At 43.5% G+C, this 18,467-nt stretch overlaps 3 protein-coding genes across 3 annotated transcripts; 1 reads left to right on the top strand and 2 right to left on the bottom strand.

The window, feature by feature from the left end:
* Nucleotides 1-6,502: 6,502 nt before the first annotated feature.
* On the top strand, nucleotides 6,503-13,529 carry LOC116981898 (heat shock protein 30C-like). The gene is made up of 2 exons (XM_033035088.1): nucleotides 6,503-6,509; nucleotides 12,603-13,529. The coding sequence occupies exon 2, from the start codon at nucleotides 12,671-12,673 to the stop codon at nucleotides 13,322-13,324; it is 654 nt and encodes a 217-aa protein (XP_032890979.1). The 5' UTR covers nucleotides 6,503-6,509; nucleotides 12,603-12,670; the 3' UTR covers nucleotides 13,325-13,529.
* Nucleotides 7,655-8,164, bottom strand: LOC116981725 (heat shock protein 30-like). The gene has a single exon (XM_033034779.1). It carries the CDS (start codon nucleotides 8,162-8,164, stop codon nucleotides 7,655-7,657), a length of 510 nt encoding a protein of 169 aa, XP_032890670.1.
* Nucleotides 13,530-15,489: 1,960 nt separating the features above from the next.
* Nucleotides 15,490-16,715, bottom strand: LOC116981897 (heat shock protein beta-11-like). Its single transcript, XM_033035087.1, has one exon. It carries the CDS (start codon nucleotides 16,322-16,324, stop codon nucleotides 15,674-15,676), a length of 651 nt encoding a protein of 216 aa, XP_032890978.1. The 5' UTR covers nucleotides 16,325-16,715; the 3' UTR covers nucleotides 15,490-15,673.
* Nucleotides 16,716-18,467: the final 1,752 nt, after the last annotated feature.

Here is an 18,467-nt window from a genome sequence, read left to right as displayed (position 1 = left end):
CCAGAGCTCCCAAACTAATAACATCTCTGGAGCAACAGATCAAGAAGAGAGCTCACCCCCAGCATATCAAGGATGAATCGGGAGATTGATCTTGCTGTATCCTTAAAAAAAAAAAGATGGAAAACAAATTTTAGAGTGCCTCAAAGGATAACAAAACTTTGAAAATTAGGATTGGAATTTTGTGGCCAAGATTTAAGTAAAAAGAATACCTGAAGAGCAAAGTCTCAAATGCTTACTAAAACTTGTGAAAGCTGTTCTTAATTTGTGTGTACAAAAAAAAAAAGGCTGGAGAAACTCAGCGGGTGCAGCAGCATCTATGGAGCAAAGGAAAAAGGCAACGTTTCGGGCCGAAACCCTTCTTCAGACCGATCGGGGGTGGGGAAATTTGTGTGACTTCTCTGTTGTATGGTTTGTCTTTCTTTGCAAGGATTTAAGAGGCAGTTTTTTTGCAATATAAAATCGGTATAGCTGGATATTGAGCAAAGCAGCAACAATAGGCAGCAAATTTCTTTATCAGAAATAAATTCAGTTTTTGTTTCGACTTCTGACTCTAGATCTTGTAAGGATGATCAATTGTTTCTAATTTTCAGCTTCCGTTGCTCTATATCTCTTTTTGCTCCTGCTTACCTTGCCAATTATTTTGATCGGACAGTAATTACAACATCAGTGAAGTCAAGAATGGATAATTCATTCATTCGCAACAAGTGGTGCTGGATATGGATCTTAACCCTTTAACTGATGTATTGGGACAAAAACCATTGTCCTTCCTGAGAGACCCTGTTCCCATCTCCTGAGACGAAAAGACATAGAATCAGAATTAAGTCACTCAGCCCATCAAGTCTACTCCACCATTCAATCATGGTTGATCTATCTCCCTCAGCCCCATTCTCCTGCCTTCTCCCCACAACCTTTGACACCCTTACTAATCAAGAATTTGTCAATCTCCGCTTTAAAAATACCCGATGACTTGTCCTCCACAGCGTGGTAATGAATTCCACAGATTCACCATCCTCTGGCTAAATAAGAACCTCCTCTCTCCCATTTTGAAGGCAAGTTATTTTATTCTGAGGCTGTGCCCTCTAGTTCTTGACTCTCCCACTACTGGAAACATATTTTCCACATCGAAAATAGCCTGTCCACATCCATGGAGATCTCGGAAATGACATTTTCAAAAAGTGGTCATGCAGAAAATGCTGACAATAATTTGAGAAAATACATGTTTCTTTTGCTATGTTAAACATAGCAATTTCACAACTATTTATGAGAATAATTTACAGAATAATTTAGCATGCAAGGCTGCTATTTGTGAACTTTTCCTTTATTCTCATGATATAAAAGTTAAAATAAAAGAGATACTCAAAGTTAACTTTTTGGAGCCAAAATTAATACCTGCATATATAGGCCCAACCAGTCCATGCTGACAAAGACGCCCCATCTAAGCTAATCCTATTTGCTTACATTTACCCATTTCCATCTAAATCTGAAGAAGGGTTTCGGCCCGAAACATTGCCTTTTTCTTTCGCTCCATAGATGCTGCTGCACCCGCTGAGTTTCTCCAGCTTTTGTGTGTACCTTCCATCTAAATCTATCCATGTACCTGTCCTAGCAGCTCAAATGCTGTTATTGTACCTGCCACAACTACTACTTGCAGCTTGTTGCATATACGCACCACTCTGTGCGAAAAAATTGCCCCTTCGGTTCTGATGAAATCTTTTCCCTTTCATCTCAAACCTAGTTCTAGATACCCCTACTCTGGGAAAAAAACCCAGCTCTGTTCATCCATCCTATCTATGCCCCTCATAATTTTATACACCTCTACAAGATCGCCCCACATCTTCCTGCTCTCAAAGGAATAAATTCCTAACCTGCCCAACCTCTCCCAATCACTCAGTCCCTCAAGTCCTGGCAACATACTTGTAAACATTCTGTGCATATTTTTCCAGCTTTGATGTATTTTCTATAGTGGGGTAACTAAAACTGAACGCAATAATGAAGATCAAATGGCTTGCCCATCCACAGCAGGCAACCACAGGTGTAGGGCTTGAAACTTTAACCAAACGACCTGAAACAAACATCAGTTCAGTCCCTCAGCTTCAATGTCCTCTGGCAGCTGGAATCCCCTCCTAAACTCTTCGCATTTGCAGCCGATACCTACAGCCATCCTCGCTCTTCTCGCCTTTTCCTGTCACTGCTGTAATTTCTACATGGTGAAAGCAAAATGTATAAAAAATGGCCTTTATTAAAATCTGACAATGTGCACTTTAACCACATGTGACTTTTTTCTATTACAAACCTCAAATTCACTAAAGAGGCAAATAAATTATGGGTCTTTGTCCCAAACATTATGGAGGGCACTTTAATTTATTGTCCATGTGTGGAGGTACAGTGAAAAGCTTTTCTGATACCTGCTATCCAGTCAGCAGAAAGACCAATGATTCCACTCAAGCCACCCACTGTGTACAAATGCAGGGTAAAGGGAATAACGTTTAGTGCAAGATAAAGTTTAAAGTCTGAACTGTTAATTTCTCTGAAAATTTGAGCTTATGAAAATATTATTTTTTTTTCAAATTTCACTGTCTTAATACATTCAACTCTGGTCACCCTGGAGCCCTGTAGAATCAACTGCTGTTAATTGCATGTGACACTGGAAAGGTATTTTGTTTTAAAATGGAATTCCTACCATTAGTGATAATTTGGCAGAAGTTTGGAGTAAACAAAGTGATTGACACTAAGGATGAGAACAACATTCTCCCCGATTGTTCAGAATTTTACTGACATTCTAGACTCTTAAAATTGTTACTTTAAAAATAAATCGATTTACATAGTTGTTTCAGTACAAGTTCACTGTGGTTTGCTATGAAAAACGTAGATGGCCGAACAGGAAGTAGGATCGGTCAAGGCTTTGTTACCTTGCTCACATGGATATTTTGAGAGTTTAGTTCAGTTTAAGCACTTCTCCTTTTCAACTGAAGCGGCTCCCATTTAATTCACTAGTACAGAAATCTACCAGAAAATCACCTTTATTTCCCAAAATTAAGCCTGGTCCATTAAACCATATTTAAATATTTAATCCTGCTTCATTTTGTTTTGAAAAGTGTGCATTAACTTAGGAAGTGAAGCTTTTAGAAACGTTTAAAATTTTTAAATGTAGGAAATGGATTAATATATTTGTACACATATTAAAGTTTAAGGGGGAAGCAGTGCATTGGGAAAATAACGTAAAATTATTTAGTTCCAACAAGGAATTGTACTGGATAACAGCAAAAAGAAACCAAATGGCAGATATGCCCCCGTCTGCTAAGCGATGTCTGCAGGCTTTTGTGTGAAAAGTCTGCAGGACTGCAGAGTTAGGAAAGAAAACTCCGATTTATTTTGAGAGTAGAGGATATACTGTGATGGGAGTAAAGATGTCGTTCAAAAGCAAAGTGCTTCTGAAATTCAGCAGGTCTGACAGTATCTGGAGGGAATGGGCACTCTGAAGATGGATCCCGACCCGAATCATCTTCAGTCCATTCCCTCCACAGATTTCCTCCAGCACTTTGTTTTTTTGCTCACGATTCCAGTATCTGCAGTTTCTTGTGTCTCCATCTTAACAATGTTTAATATATAATATATATTATCATATTATAATATATATTAAGAATATATAATATATTCATCTCTAACTTCTATGACTCTAGCTTCCATAAGAATAACTAGTGTTTTAGAGAATCGGGACACAAATAACTAAAAACACAAGGAGATGCCATTTTGTGAGGTTAGCTACAGAAGCTCTGTGCATCTCTGGCAGAAAACGTATAGGTTTAGGTCCATTATTGTCACGTGTATCAAGTTACAGTAAAGAGCTTTGTATGCTATCCAACTAGATTGGATGTACAATACATAAATCTAATCGTCAAACTTAAATACAATGAAGGGATAGATATAGAATGCAGAATATAGTTCTTGGTATTATAGCACGTTAGTTTAATTGACAAAGTCCAATGTCCCTAAAGAGGTAGAGGTGAATCACAGAACCCCAGCTTGTAGGAATACCATTCAGAAGCCAGATAACTGTGAAGAAGCTGCTCTTGAGTCTGGTGTTGCGGACTTTTAAGCTTCTGTACCTTCTGCCGACTGGGAGCAGGGAGAAGGAATGACTAAGATAGGACAAGTCTTTGATTATGTTGGTTGCTTTTCTGAGGCAGCGTGAAGTGTAAATGGAGTCAATGGTGGGTAGTCTGGTCTGTATGATGGACTGGCCACATCCACAATCCTCTGCAATTTCTTACGGTCTTACACAGTGTTGTTCCCAAACAAAGCTGTGACTCAATGTGATGGTACGCTTTCTATGGTGTATCAGTGGAAGTTTGTAAGAGTCATTGGAGACATGCCTAATTTCTTCAGTCTCCGAAGGAACCAAAGGTGTGGGTGTGCCTTCTTGAATGTCACATCATGGGGTTGGTCCATGACAGATCGTTGATAACATTAATACCAGGGAACTTGAAAGTCTTGACCAACTTTCCATTTCCCTTTCAATCAGAACATTTGTGCTCACCTGGAGCTGTTGGAGATTTTGTACAAATAAGTTGGGACAAGTGATATGAGCCTTGCTCATGGTAGTTGTGGGGGTGATTGTGTTTCCACAGTTTAAGTTTATGAGTAAGAAAAAGGCTAGTTTTGTCCCGCAGTTGCTTGAATGTTCCAGTAGGTGGTAGAATGACGTACATCAGCAATTAAACAGCAAATTTACTATTGGTAATTTGGTTTACATAATGTGATCTATGCACAATATAGCAGCATATCATATCAGTCTACTTTTGTTATATAACACCCCATTAGTCTACTCTGGATCATCAGCAAAGTGATGGAAGGGATAATCGATGGTGCTATGTTCAGTCTGATGAAGGGTCTCAACCCGAAATATCAACTATTCCTTGTCCCTATAAATGCTCTTTGACTCGCTGAGATATTCCAGCCTTCTGTGTCTATGTTCGGTTTAAACCAGCATCTGCTATGTTCAGCCCTATGCCTGCTGAAACACATTACAGCTTTCATCCAAACATAGACTAAAGTGCTGAGCTCCATAGATACATTAAAAAAATAACTCTCCTTGCAATCAAGGCAGCATTTGATCGAGGATGGCATCATGAATCCCTGACGAAACTGAAGCGACGTGAATCAGAGGGAATCCGATCGAGCACGAAGGAAGATGGTTGTGGCTGGCTGGAGATCAATCATCTCATTCACAAGACACCTTTGTCCCTCAGGACAGTGTCCTCAGTCTAATTCAGCTACTTCATCAATGACCTTCCTTCAATTGTAAGATCAGATGGACGGATATTCTTTGATAATTTCAATGTTCAGCATCATTCACCACAACTCAGATAATGAAACAGCCCACATCCAAATGCAGCAAGAGCTGGGCAATATCCAGGCCTGGGCTGATGGATGGCAACTAATGTCTATGCTAGTAAATGACGCTATTCAACAAGCGGGCTACCCACCTGACATTCACATATGTGATTCACATATTACCCACGTGGCTTTCAACGGATTTACCATCACTGGGTCTTCAATATCAATACCCACATGATTACCATTGATCAGAAACTGAACTTATGTGGCCAGGGGTCAAATCAGATAACGGGTCAGAGACAAGGAACCCTGCAGGGTGTAGCTCCCCCTTAACTCCCCAAAGCCTGTCCACTATCCACAAGGCTTGAGTCTAGAGTGTGATGGGACACTTTCTACTTGCCTGATGAGTGCAGTTCCAATGTCACTGGAAGTTCAACAGCATACAGGACATAGCTTGCTTGATAGGCATCCCATACACAACATTCACACTCATCACAGATGCAAAGTCGCAGTGGATTGTATCATCTATAGGATGCATAGCAACAATTCACCAAGACTCCTGAGCACAAAGGTCAACGAGGGCAGAGCTGTAGATGTATACATGAATTTCAGGAAGGCATTCAACAAGGTTCCGCAAGGTAGCTGCTCTGGAAGGTTAGATCGCTTGGGATCCAAGGAGAGAGCTGAATGGATAGTAAATATGGAAGGAAGCAGAAGGTGATGGTGGAATGTTGCTTCCCAGACTGGAGGCCTGTGTCTAGTGGTGTGTCTCAGGGTTCGGTGCTGGGCCCGTTACTGTTTGTCATCTACATCAATGATTTGGATGAGATCATACAGGGCAAGATTAGCAAGTTTGCTGATGATGCAAAAGTGGGTGGTTATGCAGATAGTGAAGATGGTTGTGAAAGATTGCAACAGGATCTTGATCGATTGGCCAGGTGGGCTGAGGAATGGTTGATGGAATTTAATACAGGTAATTATGAGGTATTACATTTTAGGACGTCTAATAAGGGCAGGACCTACACAGGCCTCTGGGAGTGTTGTAGAGCAGGGATATAGGAATGCAGGTGCATGGTTCCTTGAAGGTCGAGTCACAGGTAGATAAGGTGGTCAAAAAGGCTTTTGGTACATTAGCCTTCATCAGTCAGAGTATTGAGTATAGAAGTTGGGAGGTCATATTGCAGTTGTATAAGATGTTGGTGAGGCCGAATTTAGAGTATTGTGTTCAGTTCTGGGCACCATGTTGTACGAAATATATTGTCAGCTTGAAAGGGTTCAGAGAAGATTTACAAGGATGTTGCCAGGACTAGAGGGTCTGAGCCCTAGGGAGAGCTTGAGTAGAATTGTTGAAGAATTCAACAATTTGATAAGTCACTACACAAAGAAATACTTCCATGTTCACTGTTCCAATGAAAATCGCTTCCACCCTCTAGTTCCTCGTTGGCCCATCAGTGGACACCATCGTTCACTATTCCTCCCGGTCCCCAACGCGAAGGCCAACTCTTTGGTTTCTGTTTGCACCGAGACTGCAAGGAGACGGGGAGGAAGAGTCATACAGCATGGAAACAGACCCTTTGGCCCAACGTACCCATGCTGACCAAGATGCCCCATCTGCCATCCCACCTGCCCGCTTTGGGCCCATATCTCTCTAAACCTTTCCTATCCATGTATCTGTCCAAATATATTTTAAATGTTGTTATGGTACCTGCGTCCACTACCTCCTCTGGCAGCTCATTCCCCAACTCCCTCTGTCAAGTGGTGCTGAAACTCTCCCCAATTCTTTCTTCTGCCTGTCTATCCTTCGTCTTTCCTCTCTTTAGTAAGTAACAATTTCTCCAACGCCCTCCAAACGCCGACTGACCAGACTCGCCATCCATTCTTTAGTTCTCCCTTTCTTCCCCACTTCGCCTGACGGGCGAGGAAACGAAGTCCAAGCTATCATAGTTTAGGAAAATGCAAGTTTATTTTCACAATTAGAAATCGTACAAAACAACGAAGCTGGTTTCAAGAGAAATAACGCAATATTTCACCATTACAGATCGACATTCAATGTTATCTACTTTTTGTCAATTGATGATACAATTATTTGAACAAAATCAACAACTGTTAAGCATACCAGGCTGACATTCACTTATATCTATTTTATATCAATAATATACAAATCAATAGGGAAAGAGATTAATTATTGGACATTGTTTCCAAATGTAGCAAGAAACACGAGATATATTTTGCTGCTCTTGCAGAAGTTTGCACAAAGTTCAGCTCCACAGTAAACAACCAGTGGGAAATGTTCGTTGTGAAGGAGCAGGAAGAGTGCTCATTGTTGAACAGCCGATGACTTGTTCCCCACAGCGTTCCCACTCTCTTGCTCCTGCGCCTCTCCACCGGGATTTAAACGCGGACCGGTTGTTGTATCAGAGGCGACGTTGATGGGGACGCCTCGCTCATCCGCAGCCGGCAGCGCCAGGCGTGGGGCTCGAACCTTTAACCGACCGTCCTGGGACAAACAGCAGTTCAGAGCTTCAGCATCGACGTCATCTGGCAGCTGGAACTCCCTCCTGAACTCTTCGTATTTGTAGCTGTAAGAGCCGCTGCCGTCCTCGCTCTTCTTCTCGTGTTTTCCCGTCACCAGCACTTTCCTTCCAAGTACTTTCACCTTCAGTTCTTCAGGGGAGAATCGCGGCACATCCAGGGACAGAGAAAAACCATCTCCACCCTCGTCCACCGTCTCCCCGTGAACCTCTCCACCGGCATCGACTCTCTGCTTCTCATTCCTTGTTCTTTCCCCCCTGAACTCTCTCGCCAGCTCCTCGACAACTCGCTCCATGAAGTTCGTGCCCGGTCTCGCTTCCTCCGCCTGTTCCCACGCGGGCCACTCGAGCGGCTCAAAGACAGCGAGTGGAGCGGACCACAGTGTGTGCACAGGCTGCTGCCACCGACGGGAAGGGAGGAAAGTCCGGCAGCTCAGCATCGTCTCTGCCTCTTCTGTCACTTCGCTCAAAACCGGCTGGTATGAACTCGTAGACTTCAGTGTCTGATCTGTCGCAGCCCTCGGAACACACGCCTTATATATTCCACGGGCAGAGCTCCGGACGCTTCGAGAATGAGCCAGTCGTTGCTGGGCTCCGGGCTCGTCACTGACGCTTGAAACAAGAATGACTCGGCTCACTGACGCCCACAGGGCGGTTCCAGAGACCGCGGGATGTGCTCAGCCCGGGCGATTGACAGCCCGGCCTGAGGTAGCAGGTACTCGGGAATGGCGAGCAATACACCAGAGGAACTCAACTGGTCATGTTTAGGTTTAGATAGACAATAGGTGCAGGAGTTGGCCATTCGGCCCTTCGAGCCTGCACCGCCATTCAATGTGATCATGGCTGATCATCTCCAATCAGTACCCCGTTCCAGCCTTCTCCCCATATCCCCTGTCTCCGCTATCTTTAAGAGCCCTCTCTTGCTCTCTTTTGAAATTATTCAGAAAACCGGCCTCCACCGCCTCCACCTCCACCTCCACCGGCCTCCCCAGGCAGCGAATTCCTCAGACTCACAACTCTCTGTGAGAAAAAGTGTTTTCTCATCTCCGTTCTAAATGACTTACCCGTTATTCTTAAACAGTGGCCTGTGGTTCTGGACTCCACCGACATCGGGAACATGTTTCCTGCCTCTAGCGTGTCCAACCCCTTAACAATCATATGTTTCAATAAGATATCCTCTCATCCTTCTAAACTCCAGAGTGTACAAGCCCAGCCGCTCCATTCTCTCAGCATATGACAGTCCCGCCATCCCGGGAATTAACCTTGTGAACCTATTCCCTCTATTGTAAGAATGTACTTCCTCAAATTAGGGGACCAAAACGGCACACAATACTCCAGGTGTGGTCTCACTAGGGCCATGTACAACTGCAAAAGGACCTTTTGCTCCTATACTCCACTCCTCTTGTGATAAAGGCCAACATGCCATTCGCTTTCTTCACTGCCTGCTGTACCTGCATGTTTACTTTCGTAGACTGATGAACAAGGACTCCCAGATCCCATTGTACTTCCCCTTTTCCCAATGTGACGCAATTTAGATAGTAATCTGCCTTCCTGTTTTTGATACCAAAGTGGATAACCTCACATTTATCCACATTAACCTCCACCTGCCATACATCTGTCTCCTCCCCCAACCTGTCCAAGTCACCCTGCATTCTCATAGCATCCTCCTCACAGTTCACACTGCCACCCAGCTTTGTGTCATCTGCAAATTTGCTAGTGTTACTTTGAATCCAAATCATTGATGTACCTGTATATTGTAAATAGCTGTGGTACCAGCGCCAAGCCTTGCGGTACCCCACTAGTCACTGCCTGCCATTCTGAAAGGGACCCGTTAATCCCTACACTTTGTTTCCTGTCTGCCAACCAATTTCCTATCCATGTCAGCACTCTACCCCCAATACCATTTGCCCTAATTTTGCCCACTAATCTCTTATGTGGAACCTTATCAAATGCTTTCTGATAGTCCAGGTACACCACATTCACTGGCTCTCCTTTGTCCATTTTCCTAGTTACATCTTCAAAAAATGCCAGAAGATTAGTTAAGCATGATTTCCCCTTCGTAAATCCATGCTGACTCGGACTGATCCTGTTACTGCTATCCAAATGTGCCGCTATTACATCTTTTATAATTGACTCCAGCAACTTCCCCACCACCGATGTTGGGCTAACTGGTCTATAATTCCCTGTTTTCTCTCTCCTGCCTTTCTTAAAAAGTGGGATAATATTAGCTACCCTCCAATCCACAGGAACTGATCCTGAATCTATAGAACATTGGGAAATTATCACCAATGCATCCACGATTTCAAGAGCCACTTGCTGAAGTACCCTGGGATGCAGACCATCAGGCCCTGGGGATTCATCAGCCTTCAGTCCCATCAGTCTACCCAACACCATTTCCTGCCTAATGTGGATTTCCTTCAGTTCCTCCGTCACCCCAGATTCTCTGGCCACTACTATATCAGGAAGATTGTTTGTGTTCTCCTTAGTGAAGATGGATCCAAAGTACCTGTTCAACTCATCTGCCATTTCCTTGTTCCCCATAATAAATTCACCTTTTTCAGTCTTCAAGGGTCCAACTTTGGTCTTAACTAATTGTTTCCTCTTCATATACCTAAAGAGCTTTTACTATCCTCCTTTATATTCTTGGCTAGCTTACCTTCGTACCACATCTTTTCTCTCCGTATTGTCTTTTTAGTTATCTTGAGTTGCTCTTTAAACATTACCCAATCCTCTTGCTTCCCGCTCATCTTAGCTATGTTATACTTCTTCTCTTTTATTTTTATAATGTCCCTGACGTCCCTTGTCAGCCACGGTCGCCCCTTACTCCCCTTGGAATCTTTCTTCCTCTTTGAAATGAACTGATCCTGCACCTTCTGTATTATTCCTAGAAATACCTGCCACTGTTGTTCCACTGTCATCCCTGCTAGGGTATCTTTCCAGTCAACTTTGGCCAGCTCCTTCCTCATGGCTCCATAGTCCTCTTTATTTAACTGTAACACTGACACCTCCGATCTACCATTCTCCCTCTCCGATTGTAGATTAAAGCAGACCATATTGAAAAAGGTCACTTAAAAGATAGACAAAGTACAAATTCTTAAGACCATACAAAGCTTTAATTTAACGTCTGACGGGTGTGGACTGAGAGACTCAGAGGCAACAGTTTCACGTCTGAATCTCCAGCAGCACACACAAAGAAATACCAGAACACGCGAGTTTATATACGTACTGAAATAAAACCAATTGCATGATGTAATGTACAAAAACCATCATCCACCTCCAAATATGGAGTTGTTTTTCACTCTTTGCCAAAAGCCAGTCACCCCAATGGCATCCTCTGGGCCCCTTCGTATCTGATTAACCTCTTCAACTTACATAAAAAACCTTGCAAGAGAGCTGCGAACTTTTCACCTTAAGTTAAAAAAACCCTTGTCACGATGGAAGTTGTCCAAATCCCATCATGCATTACAATTGGCCTTTTACAACAGGAAAGCTTAAATATGACAACAATCAATTAATAACGAACTCTTTCAATATTATGGTCACTACCTCCTAATGGCTCCTTAACCTCAAGTTCCTTTATCAAATCCGGTTCATTACATAACACTAAATCCAGAATTGCCTTCTCCTGGTAGGCTCCAATGCAAGCTGCTCTAAGAGTCCATCAGGGAGGCACTCCACAAACTCCCTTTCTCGAGGTCCAGTACCAACCTGATTTTCCCAGTCTACCTGCATGTTGAAATCTCCCATATCAACCACAGCATTACCTTTACTACATGCCAATTTTAACTCTTGATTCAACTTGCACCCTATATCCAGGCTACTGTTTGGGGGCCTGTAGATAAGTCCCATTAGGGTCTTTTTACACTTACAATTCCTTAGTTATATCCATACTGACTCCACATCTGTTTCAATGTCACCCCTTGCAAGGGACTGAATTTCATTCCTCACCAACAGAGCTACCCCACAAAAAATGTCCCAGCTTAGATAGACACATAATGTTGGAGTAACTCAGCAATACAGACAGCATATCTGGAGAGAAGGAATGGGTGATCTTTCGCGTCGAGACCCTTCTTCAGACCTGACTTAGTTTAGTTTACTTTATTGTGACGTGTGAAATGTGAAAAGCTTATGGAAGGACCGTCCTGATGCCTGATAACGGAGGGGAAGAAGCTGTTCCTGAGTCTGGCCGAGGGGCTTTCAAACTTCTGTAACGTGCTCAGTCCATCACAATAAGTTACTCCAACATTTTGTGCCTATCTAAACTATCATTTTTTCGATTCACCTCTACCGTTATGAGGACATTGGACTTTGTCTAAGGAACTGATAGGCTACAATATTGAGAACTATATTCTGCACTTTGTATCTCCCCCTTTGTTCTATCTATTGTACATGAGATTGAACTGATTGTATCTATGTATGGTATTGGGCAGCATGCAACACAAAGCTTTTAACTGCACAGGTGACAATCATATATCTAAACCTATGACCAGTTGAGTTCCTCTGGTGTATTGCTCGCCATTCCCGAGTACCTGCTACCTCAGGCCGGGCTGTCAATCGCCCGGGCTGAGCACATCCCGCCGTTTCTGGAACCGCCCTGTGGGCGTCAGTGCCGAGTCATTCTTGTTTCAAGCGTCAGTGACGAGCCCGGAGCCCAGCAACGACTGGCTCATTCTCGAAGCGTCCTGAGCTCTGCCCGTGGAATATATAAGGCGTGTGTTCCGAGGGCTGCGACAGATCAGACACTGAAGTCTACGAGTTCATACCAGCCGGTTTTGAGCGAAGTGACAGAAGAGGCAGAGACGATGCTGAGCTGCCGGACTTTCCTCCCTTCCCGTCGGTGGCAGCAGCCTGTGCACACACTGTGGTCCGCTCCACTCGCTGTCTTTGAGCCGCTCGAGTGGCCCGCGTGGGAACAGGCGGAGGAAGCGAGACCGGGCACGAACTTCATGGAGCGAGTTGTCGAGGAGCTGGCGAGAGAGTTCAGGGGGGAAAGAGCAAGGAATGATAAGCAGAGAGCCGATGCCGGTGGAGAGGTTCAAGGGAAGACGGTGGACGAGGGTGGAGATGGTTTTTCTCTGTCCCTGGATGTGCTGCGATTCTCCCCGGAAGAACTGAAGGTGAAAGTACTTGGAAGAAAAGTGCTGGTGACGGGAAAACACGAGAAGAAGAGCGAGGACGGCAGCGGCTCTTACAGCTACAAATACGAAGAGTTCAGGAGGGAGTTCCAGCTGCCAGAAGACGTCGATGCTGAAGCTCTGAACTGCTGTTTGTCCCAGGACGGTCGGTTAAAGGTTCGAGCCCCACGCCTGGCGCTGCCGGCTGCGGATGAGCGAGGCGTCCCCATCAACGTCGCCTCTGATACAACAACCAGTCAGCGGTTAAATCCCGGTGGAGAGGCGCAGGAGCAAGAGAGTGGGAACGCTGTGGGGAACAAGTCATCGGCTGTTCAACAATGAGCACTCTTCCTGCTCCTTCACAACGACCATTTCCCGTTGGTTGTTTACTGTGGAGCTGAACTTTGTGCAAACTTCTGCAAGAGCAGCAAAATATATAACTCCTTGACTGATCTAAATCGCTGCTTTAATTAGCATTTAACAAATTTTATACTTTATTGTGTAATTTCCATGTGTGCTGTAATAAAACGTGTTTGTAAATGGATAATAGCTGTGTTTTTGCTATACAAACAAATTTGGGGTTTCAAATATGACTATTCGAAGTGGGCATCTTGATCGGCATTGATGAGTTGGGCTGAAGGGCCTGCTTTCAAGCTATCTATCTCATTGACTATGACTCTATTTAGTGGGTCGGTCTCGGGTTCTCTAATGGGAATGATTATGGGCAATAATAAGTGAACTGAGAGCCTGAGGTTCAGAGCCAGGGTGGGTAATTGGAAAATTACAACAGAGAGGATAACTTAAGAATCGGGAGACAAAGAGAAGAATTAGTAGTGGGATTCATGGGTCACTTGGCTCCGTCTCTCATTGCAGCTCGATGCCGACATGAAGCAAAATCCTGAACTTCTTAAGTATATACTGGCAACCGGCTTTAACAAACCCAGCCGCTTTTGACTGAGACCTGGATATCTGTCCTACTGGACTGTCCCTGGGTTGTACCCCGAGTCAAACCATGTTCGGCTACTATCTCACATAAGAAAGCGATGTTTTGCACAAAGTTCAAAATAATTAGCATTTCGTCAGAAAATGATACAAAATCAGGCAACATTCAGGCACGGTTAATAATGCAAGTATCATGTTGTCACACAACAGCAAGTCGTTGACCATCTTTGACATGTGTTTATGCATTTGGTATCCACATGGGTTACAATACTTTAGTCTCTATCCCAGGGTACTGTGAACACTCAAGAGTTGATTTGGCTTTGATCTTGGTTTCTATCAACGGCTATGACGTTTATTTTTATACAAGGTCATGACATTGGCCACGTGATGTAGGCAACCTGCAAAACTCTGGGGATTCCCTCTCCCTTTATGGGTCTTACCACCTCACCCGTTCTCCCAGCGCCAGAGCTACAATAATTTCACCGACTCAATGAGTATAGAAGCTGGGATGTAATGTTAAAATTGTACAAGGCATTGGTGAGACCAAATCTGGAGTATGGTGTACAATTTTGGTCGCCCAATTATAGGAAGGATGTCAACAAAATAGAGCGAGTACAGAGGAGATTTACTAGAATGTTGCCTGGGTTTCAACAACTAAATTACAGAGATAGGTTGAATAAGTTAGGTCTTTATTCTCTGGAGCGCAGAAGGTTAAGGGGGGATTTGATAGAGGTCTTTAAAATGATGAGAGGGATAGACAGAGTTGATGTGATCAAGCTTTTCCCTTTGAGAATAGGGAAGATTCAAACAAGAGGACATGACTTCAGAATTAAGGGACAGAAGTTTAGGGGTAACATGAGGGGGAACTTCTTTACTCAGAGAGTGGTAGCGGTGTGGAATGAGCTTCCAGTGGAAGTGGTGGCGGCAGGTTCGTTGGTATCATTTAAAAATAAATTGGATAGGCATATGGATGAGAAGGGAATGGAGGGTTATGGTATGAGTGCAGGCAGGTGGGACTAAGGGAAAAAAGTTGTTCGGCACGGACTTGTAGGGCCGAGATGGCCTGTTTCCGTGCTGTAATTGTTATATGGTTATATGGTAAGGGATCAGTGACCCTCCCAGAAATGGTCTGCACCCCATTGTGTCTGGACGACACTGGCCTCGAGTGTGTACAAAGTATAACTCTGTTAAACTCAGGCTGTATAAAAATTCCCAAATAAATAGTTTTATCGCTCTCACAAGTGTTGATACTAAACCGTGAAGTTCAAATAAAAAAGGTATCACTGCCTTCTTAAATTCTAAATGCTGGACAGTAGTCCCCCGCGTTGGAAGAAGCTGTCATTGTGACTCCGCGGGAAATACATCCGGGCAGAGTCAAGTCGCAGTCTATTGGTCCGGTGCAATGCACTGACATTATTTATTAAACTGTGTCTGATGTGACTGTGTTTAGTAGACTAGCTTACCAGTGTAAACCCCCCCCCCCCCTCCCCCCCCCACATATACCTGGAATGTGATTGCATGGTTTCCAAACATGCATTTTGAAAGATAACAAACCAAAGCAAAGATTTTATTCTTCAAAATGTTTATTTATTTCAATACGTTTATATAAAATAATCCACGTGAATGTATTGGAACTGTGAGCAAATTTTGACTGTCAAGCAAACACGAATTTATATAACATTAATGTGAAAATATAGTCACATCATACATTTTTATGGTCATTTTGTAGGTTTGCATTACAAATGAGTCTTAACTGTCCTTAGTTTCTTTGTTCCCGTCAACTCTCCCATTCTCCTGTGTCTGTGCCTCTCCGCCGGGAGTTAGACGGGTACCGTTCGTTGTATCAGATTCAATGGTGATGGGGACGATTCGCTCATCCGTAGCCGGCAGCGCCAGGCGTGGGGCTCGAACCTTTAACTGGCCATCGTGAGACAAACAGCAATTCACAGCTTCAGCGTCGACGTCTTCTGGCAGCTGGAACTCCCTCCTGAACTCTTCGTATTTGTAGCTGTAAGAGCCGCTGCCGTCCCCGCACTTCTTCTCGTGTTTTCCCGTCACCAGCACTTTTCTTCCAAGTACTTTCACCTTCAGTTCTTCCGGGGAGAATCGCAGCACATCCAGGGACAGAGAAAAACCATCTCCACCCTCGTCCACCGTCTTCCCTTGAACCTCTCCACCGGCATCGACTCTCTGCTTCTCATTCCTTGTTCTTTCCCCCCAGAACTCTCTCGCCAGCTCCGCGAAAATTCGCTCCATGAAGTGTAAGCCCTTTCTCATTTCCTGCGGCTGTTCCCACGCGGGCCACTCGAGCGGCTCAAAGACAGCGAGTGGAGCGGACCACAGTGTGTGCACAGGCTGCTGCCACCGACGGGAAGGGAGGAAAGTCCGGCAGCTCAGCATCGTCTCTGCCTCTTCTGTCACTTCGCTCAAAACCGGCTGGTATGAACTCGTAGACTTCAGTGTCTGATCTGTCGCAGCCCTCGGAACACACGCCTTATATATTCCACGGGCAGAGCTCCGGACGCTTCCAGAATCTACTCAACATTGCTATGTTCAGGACGCATGGACAGAAAATAACAGCGGTACTCAGCGTTGCTTTAAATAAGAATGAAGTGCTTCAGTGATCTTTAGGAAAGGTTGGAGTTATTTTAACACAGTGACATCAAAATTGACGATAGCCAACAACATTGTGTCAGTCTGTACAAACCACAACATTCATGGCATGTTATTAAAGGGTAAGGTGCAGAAACACGGAACTGCAGATTTGTACATAATCCACAAGATAATGTTTGAACAGTTGTTCTATTAGTGAAAAAAGGACACAAAGTGTTGGAGTAACTCAGCGTCTCAGAACATGGATAGGTGTGGATTATTGATCAGTCCAATAAAGGGCGTCGATCCAAAACGTCACCTATTCATGTTCGCCCGCGATGCTGCCTGGCCGCTGTGTTACTCCAACACTTTTGTGTCCCCTTTTCACTACTAGGTCAACTGTTCAAACATTATCTTGAGGATTATGTACAAATCTGCCTGGTGAAATAAGAATAACAATTCGCTGCCAGGAGTGTGCAGACCATGTCCCGCTCCTGGGAGTTATTTGGATTGCTATGGCATGCTGAACACGCTACCGTCACACGCAACTCTTGGCACTTGGCTCATTGTACCAGACGGTGCCACCAACCAACTTCAGACTCGGTGTGACTTCACCCCCATCAATGTTATACTTCGCGCTTTACTTTGTAATCCACACCCAGCAGTAGCTAAAAATAGATCAGCATTAGTCATGTCAGAATAACTGTTCTATCATTGCTTCAATTGTCATTCATAAAAGTTGTCAACATCGTGTCTTGTTGATTCGTTGATTGGAAATAGGCAGCAATGGCAATTCATTGCCCATCTCTCATTACTCTTGGATTGTCATACAAGGCTATTTCATAGAAGAGTTTTAAAGTTAATCACATTGATGTGGGTGTGGAATTATTAATGTAGCACATAGTGAAGGGTGCATGCTTGTTTTTCTTAAGGATATAAATAAACTCGACGGATGTTCAGATAGATTCCTCCATCATTACAAAAACCAGCCTTCCATTGTTAATTCATTCCTTTAGATGAAATGAAGGAAAAAAATCCACTACTTTGGAAGAATAATCCTGGCTCCTAATTATTAATTTAGACGACTGGATCACGGATTCAGAACATAATGACTGCGATACTTTAAGCAGGACATTTTGAAAAGGTTAATGATATTTAAGCATTATTGTGTCAAACATTGTGAATCCTGAAATTATGTTGCATTACACAGTACAGAACAGTAATTAGTATTAAGAGCCAATGCGGGATGAAATGTCATGAAAACTAATGTACAATCTGGTACATCATCTGCTTTTGAGCTATTTTTGTTGAATATTTTAAGCTTAATTTTCACTAGTCTTCATCAACATCCAATCATCATTTAAATATTTGACATTCCTGATGCAACTTGCAACATGGGACATTTATTTGATTCAGTGCAAAATAGTGTAACGCATAGAAACAGGGGGCTGTCATATCTATGACACCCATCAAGTATGAAGTCATCTATATCGGTGATTTGGATGAGAATGTGCAAGGCAGCGTTGTCAAGTTTGCATATGGCACTGGAATAGGTAGACAGTCAAGATTATCAAGAATCACAGTAAGATCTTGATCAGCTGAGTAGTGGGCTAAGGGCAAATTAAGTTTGGTTCAGATAAGTGTAACGCATTACATTTTGGGAAGTCAAACCAGGATAGGATTTTCACAGTGAACGGTGAGGTTCTGTGGAGTGTTATAGAATAGAGGGGTCTGTTTCCATACTGTGCCTGTTTTTATTAATCAAGTTTATTTGATCCAGTCACCGTATACAAATTTACCTGCTTCTAGATACTTAAATGGTGTGCATGCCTGTTTCCACCATCCACAAAGATAGTGCACTCCATATTTCAACTCTGGATGAAAATGGTCTACTTCAGATCCCTTCTAAAATTTGAGTAATTTGCCTTAATCCCCAGATTAAGATTATATC

This window comes from Amblyraja radiata, chromosome 16 (genome assembly GCF_010909765.2).
Source record: "Amblyraja radiata isolate CabotCenter1 chromosome 16, sAmbRad1.1.pri, whole genome shotgun sequence".
In the NCBI taxonomy this organism is placed as follows: domain Eukaryota; kingdom Metazoa; phylum Chordata; class Chondrichthyes; order Rajiformes; family Rajidae; genus Amblyraja; species Amblyraja radiata.
This window is presented reverse-complemented; position numbering and strand designations above follow the sequence as displayed.